Here is an 8,033-nt window from a genome sequence, read left to right on the forward strand (position 1 = left end):
CTTCAAGTATAATGAAAATAATATCCTACGTTTATACCTAACATAAATATTACTTGTTGAAAAGGCATAATTTACTGACCACAGACCTAGTATCAGAAATAATATTTAACAAAAGCTCATAATAATCAAGAGAGTTTAAACATTTTTCAAACATTTTAAAAGGGATATATCTACACTGCAATCTGGTAACCTGAAATTACTGTACACAGAGTTATATGCACTTCTTTTATATTAGATATATTTTGTCAGAAGACTGAAAAACCAACTTCAATTTCAAAAGACCTGATCATAACATTTGGAAATAATTAAAACTTATTTATAAATATGTACATACTCTATTTTAACTCTGCAAAAATTCTGATATATTTTGTCTAAACTAGTTTTCCATTTCTTTCCTAATCACCTTCTGATGTTTCTTTTTCTGTATCAACTATAACCTTCATTTCTTAACCTCGCTCCCAATTCCTTTATTTTTCTCTCAAAAGAAATCCTGTCTTTCTCTTCTAAACCACTGGAGACTGGTTTTGTGAAACTGTTTTTTGGAATATATGTATACTTATTCCAAGACTTCACTTTATTTAGATAATAAATAAAAATGTTTCTGTGCCTTTCTTGCACATTACATTTCAGAACAAAAGCAAATCACTTCGAATTATCATTATTAATGGTAATTGTAAAGGAAAATCCTGTGGACTTTTAATGCCTGCATTATTTATTTGAAATACTTTCATTCAATTCTGTAGTAGACCAAATTTCAGGACAATGTCCAGCATAAAAATGCACAAAAATTTCTTAAATCTGTCCAAAAAAGAACACAATATAAAAATAGTAAAATACCAAATCAGGCTTGCAAGAAATACACATTTTTGAGAGACAAAGTGATGAAAGGATTATGAAGGAAAGAGGACTAAAATCAGTATTTGCTGAAAAATATGTTCTGAAAGCATTCCTAAATTTATTCTGCCAGCCAAAAAGAGAGAGAGAGAGAGAGAAAATAATCAAATCCTCTTTGAATTTATGCATCTGTAAGCCCTAACAATGCACATTTTAAAGGATATTTTTGACCCTGAACATGCCAAATCAGACAAGGAAATAAAGTTAGGAATGTGCAAAACATACCATTCTGAGGACAAACTTTAAGGAGAATTTTGTGAATTTTTCCTTTGGATCATCCAGATATTACAATAATTTTCCTGGAATAAAAGCCAATTTCCCCTTGGCCTTTCTTCCTATCCATTCTGCTGCCCTCATCCTGCACTTCACCATGTGCAGAGATCCCTAACGTTCAAAACATATTTTCAGGGTACAAAAGCCATAACTGTAGAAGAAGGGATACTAACAAAGATTGCATATTGAGTTCATTTAGTCTGAAAATGTCTCTTTGAAACAAAACTTCTGCTCACCGGGCATTTTTCCTGGATGCTAACCATGACTTTCAAATGTAACCACTTGTAGTGCAAGGAAAAGAATAAAACAGAATCATGACACCCCACTTTAATAGCACTAATTACAGAAACAAGTCTTTAATTTCAAAGGGTATTTTCAAGTTATAACTTTTTTTTTACTCTAAAAGGAAGCAAATAATTTGGGGGTGAGGGTATGAAACTATAAAGCTTCACCAATCCATGTCCTTCAAAATGTATTGACCCTGCAAAGGATAATCAAAACTCCCTGACACTATTTATGAAGGTGGAATTTGGAAATTCTATGCTTTACTTTTTGGAAGCAACAAACATTTATTCATAAGTATATTCAACTCACCACAATATTCTCTGGGATGTTTAACTGTTTCTTTTTAATTTTCTTTTTCTCAATTAGACCAGCATGATTCCTGAATATTTCTTCAAAACGAACCTTAGTTTTTGCCTTGGCTTCGCTCTCAACTGGGAAATTTAAAAAACAATTTGATAACTTGGTTTATTAGATAAGATAGACTACCACATTTCCAAAAAATATGTAAAAGAAACTTAGAATGAACAATTCCATGCATGGAATTGTAAAAAACAAAGAAATATACCAGGCCTTATTGCAAAAAGGAACAGATAATTAATAGCTTTAGAGTATTTGAATATATGTCACATATGTCTTATAGGTCACCATTTATTTAACGCCTTTACATCATTGGGTGTCCAACTTTTTGGCTTGCCTGGGCTTCATTCAGAGAAGAGGAATTGTCATGGCCACATATAAAATATATAATATAGTTAATGTTAAAAGTTTACAATCTTGTGGGGCCGCATTACTAGCTTTCCAGGGCTGCATGCGGTCTATAGGCCATGGGTTGGACATGTCTGCTTTACTCACACCTTATCTCTATAAAATTCCAGACAGCTCACAATATCAGTAAAATATATAAATATAAAAAAATAAACAATAATTACAGCAATAACAGAAATATGTGAAATAACAAAACAGCAATTTTGTAAGAACAGCATGAGAATTACACATTGAAAAACCTCTTTAATAGGAAATTCTTTGCCAATATCTACAATGTTTAGTAAGGAAGTCAGAAAAGTCTGCACCAGAAATAATATTCTTTAAAGCAAGAAAACTTAAAATTAAATAGTTTTGTTTTGGATTTTTTTTAAAAAAAAATTGTTATACATTGTGTGAAATATATAAAAACATTAAAGTTTGCACCTGCTGGCATTTTCACATCTCTCAAATATGAAACTATTAAACTTTTCTTTGTCCAAATTCTTCATTCTGTATATAAAAACAGAATATGTGTTACTGTTAATGAACAGTTGTGTTTAAGCAATAAACAAAACTATAACAACACATCTGAAGACTCAGATTCAAGTTCATCTTCAGCCTAGCTGTCTCTCGACTTCTATTATCTCACAGCCCATCCTACAATATTCTCGGAATTGTTGAGGGAATAAAATTGGAGGGAATAATTTGCATGGTGTCTTGAAATCTTAAAATTTCTGATATAGAAATCTAATTTGATTTTTGTTAAAAAAAAAAAAATCATGACCACAGCATTCTGTTGAAGCTGCTTGGTGTACTTTATTTCACCGGTTCACCAAAGCTCACCAATCTGATTTCCAAAAGCAATTATAACACGGTATATAATATATTAATGCTTGTAAACGCACAACCAATTAAATACAACGCCTATTGCAAGATCAAAACGTTAAACATCATCTTGTCAATCGGAGGTCCCGAGGATTGTTTTAGAACTCCCCTCGAGCAACATAGGACGAAGGAGAGATGCCTGGGCGGTCCCCCTTCCAGATGTTACTAAACTCCTAATTTCAAGAAGTCACCCGACATGGGATGCGGGGGGGCTGAGTTAACATCTGGAAGGCCACGTGTTTCCCACGTTCGGATTACACACTGGCGTCCCAGGATTCTGCGCCTGGGGCGGTGCACGCGTAAGCCCTTAACAACCACCAACCGGCGTCATCACAAAGAGAGGTTGCAAATCAACTCGGTTGAACATTCGGTGAGATCTCCGCTTTCAGCCTTTCTGCACCCTTACAGAACAGTGACCGTTTTCAGACTCGGGATCCACCCAACCCTCCGCAGGATCCGACCACACCGGGACCAACCAAGCCAGCCAGAAAGCCAGAAAGTGGGTGGACCCACCCACCGACCGCCATCCCGCTCTGCCAGGCTTTTGCAAGCTGGGCAAAGCGGGATGGGTGGGTCGATTTTGATTTACTATCCTGGCTTATGCACCGAACAGCCGAGATCATTGATCTCGGTTTGTTTTTAAGGGAAGGAAACGAAATGGCTCCCCCAGCGCAGGCGCCGGGCTCTCTAAGCGCAGCCCCCTCGAACCTCCTCAGCAGGAAGAGGCGAGAAAGGAAGACGCCCCTGCCAAAGGCCAAAGCCCACTCCCGCAAACGGCGACCCTACGCGGATACCTACCGCCGGAGGCGCGGCGGTGGGCGGGCGAAGGGACCGAGCGACCCCGCAACGAAAGCAGGAGGAGCCCGAGGCGGGGAAGGGAGGAGCGGTGTGCCCACGTGACCCTCAAGCAGAGCTTGGCTGGCGGAGCCCAAGCGGCGTCTCAGGGGAGCCTGATTCCCCTCTAGACTTGTTTTGTGTCGATCGGCGACCTCTTCTCGCCAAAATATCGCACAGAATGGGATGGGGAGGGGGCATCACAATCCTCTTTTTTTTTTTTTTTTTTTTTTGTAAAGGAAGGACAGTATTGCTTCGGGATAAGGGAAAGAAGCTGGGTGAGGGGGCATGAATTAAGGATGCCATGCTATGAAAAAGAGCGAGGGGGGGTCTATCTCTGTATTTCTCAAACTCAGCCATTTCAAGATAGATGGATTTCAACTTCCAAAATTCTGGAAGTTGGAAGTCTACACATCTTAAAAGTTACTGAGGTTGAGAAGTGTTGCTCATCTGGTTCGTTTAAGATGAAGTTAGTGTGAGATTCCAAGATCTTTACATTCTAGGTGTTAAGGTGTACAAGTACTTGGCTATTCAAGATGAAAGAAGAATTACACAAAGTTCAGTAAGGTATCTATAATGCTTGAGGTAAATACAGAATTTTGCAAAATGCAAACAATATAAGTTGGATTTATAAACTTACATTATAAATATTATAAAGAGTATAAACTTAATTTATACATTAAGGCAGAGTCTTTTTGAATGATTTGCAATATCTCAAACTTGGCAACATTAAGGTGTGTGTGGACCTCAACAACTTAAAAGGTGCAAGATTCAAAAAACATTGACTTAAAACATTTCTTCCCATTTGTTTGCCACCTAGATTGAATTGTCTTTTATAAAATAATCTACTTTCCTGCTTCCTGCTTGTTATGTATAATCTCTAGCATTGCTTCCCAGTCTCTCAAAAGTATCTCACTCTATGCTGGGCATGATAGCTGCAGTTTGCAGACAGTGAGAACAAAGTACCATAGAATTTGCCTCACTATCCACATCTATCAGTCTGCCTATCTATTTACCTACCTATGGTATATATCTTTTTATTCCAGCTTCATTTTTATAAATAACCCTAATTCATAACAACAGCCCTGTGAGGGTGGTTGGGCTGAAAGAGAGAGAGAGAGAGAGTGAGTGGTCCAAAATCACCTAGCTGGCTTTCATGCCTAAAATGGGACTAGGACTCACAGTTCTCTGGTTTTCATCCTGCTGGCTTAACCACTAGACCAAAGTGGCTTTTTATTATTTATGTATTTATTCATTCAATCAATTTCAATTGCACACTCACGACTCAGGAGGCTTGCAGTTAAAACCTAAACAGTACCAAAAAGATTAAAAAAAACAATAGCAATGCAACTTTACAAACAATTAAACAAAAGCAATACAATAATTCACTAGGAGAGCCAAACCATTCAAGAATAGTGCAGGGGTTTTATGGGCTCCAAACGCACTCCTATCCCAGGCCAAATGGCTAAGCCACATCTTCAGTCTGTTTTGGAGGACCAGCAAGGTTGGGGCCAGACAGACCCTGGAGGGAAATGATGTTCCATAGAGGGCAGATACAGCATCAGAAAAGTCCTTGCGTCTCTCCAAATGACATTCTCTTATGGATAGAACATGAACCAAGCCTCTTTGGCTGAATATGATGGGGTGTCATATTCCAATGTCCCTGGAGAAAGGTAGTCCCTCAAACAAGCTTCGTAGGTTTGAGCATCTTGAATTGGACCTGGAAGAAAATGGGCAGCCAATGCAGCTTTTGGAAAAAGGGTATAATGTGCACACGTAATTGCCCAGTCTGCTTCATTTTGCATTAATTGAAGTTTCCAAATTTCATTTCATTTTCATTTTCATTTGATTTGATTTATATACCGCCCTACTCCTGAAAGACTCAGGGCGGTGAACAGGCACAAGATAAAACACATAGAATACAAAAATTTAAGAGCAGAAGTAAAATCGAATTAAATCAATTTAGCCCAAGACAAATTTAAAACCCCAGGTTAAGAACAAATTAAAATTTACATTAAAAAGAGAATGGGAGAGGTTAGGTCAGACCAGCCTGGTGAAATAAAAAGGTCTTGAGAGCGCGGCGGAAGGTGCGTAGATCCGGGATCCGTATCTCCGGGAGGAGCTCATTCCAGATAGTAGGTGCCCCCACAGAGAAGGCTCTCCCCCTGGGAGCCGCCAGCCGACATTGGCCGACGGCACCCGGAGGAGTCCCTCTCTGTGAGAGCGTACCGGCCGGTGGGAGGCCGTTTGCGGCAGCAGGCGGTCCCGTAAATAACCAGACCCTAAGAGCAGCTTCCAGTAGAGGTTCTTATAGTAGTCCTTACAGGAGGTGCCCGGGGCATAACTCACTGAGTATAAAAATTCTGATCCCGGAAATGAACACAACTAGTACACAACCTGAAGCTGGGCAAAGATCCTCCTAGCCACAAGTGTTACCTGCTCTTTCAGTAGGAGTTGTGAATCCAGAGAGCTCCCCAGATTGGGCACATGATTGTTTGAGGAAGCGCAACCCCATCCAAAACCAAAGATAGTAAATTCCTAGATCCATGTGGCCCCAAAAACCAAAGCCACTCAGTCTTTCCAGGGTGAAGCTGAAGTCTGTTGTTCCCTCATCTAAACCCTTACATTCTAGGCACTGAGGTAGGCTGTTGCAGCATTGTTTACTTCAACAGGGACAGAGATATATCGCTCGGTATCATCAGCCTTAATTCTTTAATAAAGATTAAACAGGATTTAAATCAGCAAAGCAATGAAATGAATGAAGTTTTTAGCATTGCTTTAATTCCTCTAATTGATGCTGTTTGTACAGGTAACAAAGTATTCACTGGCTCTACTACTTTATACCACTTTAGGTGATCTCCCTGGGGGAAAAGAAAGGAAAGGAAATTGATAATTGAATTCACTGTTTTAGTGAACATCTTCATCTCTTAAATAATACATACTCATATCTGAATTGTAACTTATTGGAAGTGTTCAATCTAATATAATTTCACCAGAAATGACGGTGCTAATCATCTATAATCCAGTTAATTTAGATAGGGTAGCAGGAAGTAGGTAGAAGGCTTCAGAATTTCTAGGAAAACCTACATTAGTGCTTAAAACTAGAAATGCTGTTATTACTCCTTTTAAACACAAAATAAAAATAATGCTTAATTACAGTCATCTTTGTAGGCTGTTGTTTTTTTTCCTAAGCCATTTCAACAATAAGATGGAATATTTACTTGCTGCTTTTCTCTCCTTTGTTTGATTATGCTTACATCCTAAGCAACGCAATTGAATTTTCCAATATTCAACAACATTGTTTATTTAAACATTTATCCTCCCACTGAATCCTGCAGCACATGAGATAGAGATGCAGAGGGAGTGTAAATATAATCCTTTAGCAACTTAGATAAGGATTTTCATCAGGTACAATTCCATCCCAGAAATGAAGCTATTTTGTTTTAGAATAAATGTCAACAATCTGAAGAAAGTCAACTTTCCAGAGGATAATTTGCTGGCTGGTATGAATTCAGATCCTAAAATTATGGTTAAAATAGGCACAGAGTCTTTTGTTGAAGAAATGCATAATTTACAATGGTTTATAATTCTATCCAATATGTGCAGTATTTAAAAAAAAAAAGGAAGCACAAAGTGTCATTATTGCATACTGTAATAGTTTTTGATTTCTAGATACTTTCCAACATGTAGTTAAAACTACACATAACTGCATTTTATTTTATTATTACAATATTTTCTTTACTTATTTCGAGCATTATTTTGAGTGTTGTAATAAGAAAACTCAGAAAACCTCAGATCTCAGGATTCAACTGCTGGCTAACTAAAGCTGCTAGGTTTGAGTGTTCCCCCTTTTCCCTCAATTTTTTTACCTTGTGTAACCAACATACAAAATTTTTTTATTTCAGTTTTTTTTATTCTGCCCTCATTAATTTTATAAATAATTCAAGGCAATGCATGTGCCTAATACTCCTTCTTCCCCATTTTTCTCACAACAACAACCTGTAAGATAAATGGCTCAAAGTCACTCAGCAGGCTTTCATTCCCAAAGTGGGACTAGAATTGATAGTTTCTTGGTTTCTGTCCTGGATAGAAATAATGTTATTTTAAAAAATAGGTAA

General features: G+C 37.8%; 1 protein-coding gene across 4 annotated transcripts in view; it reads right to left on the reverse strand.

The window, feature by feature from the left end:
- The window catches only part of AHI1 (Abelson helper integration site 1), a 78,527-nt gene extending 74,526 nt beyond the window's left edge, over positions 1 to 4,001 (reverse strand). For 2 of the 4 annotated variants that reach the window (XM_087887207.1, XM_034418860.3), the window contains exons 1-3: positions 3,880 to 4,001; positions 2,641 to 2,706; positions 1,762 to 1,883 (exon numbers count right to left, since the gene is read on the reverse strand). In XM_087887207.1, the coding sequence (XP_087743333.1) occupies positions 1,762 to 1,883; positions 2,641 to 2,650 (132 nt within the window). In that variant the 5' untranslated portion in view covers positions 2,651 to 2,706; positions 3,880 to 4,001. The other 2 variants (XM_060692245.2, XM_087887209.1) reach the window with 2 other exon arrangements.
- Between the last annotated feature and the right edge of the window lie 4,032 nt (positions 4,002 to 8,033).

Source organism: Pantherophis guttatus, chromosome 1 (genome assembly GCF_059756535.1).
Source record: "Pantherophis guttatus breed Tessera chromosome 1, ASM5975653v1, whole genome shotgun sequence".
Lineage (NCBI taxonomy): Eukaryota > Metazoa > Chordata > Lepidosauria > Squamata > Colubridae > Pantherophis > Pantherophis guttatus.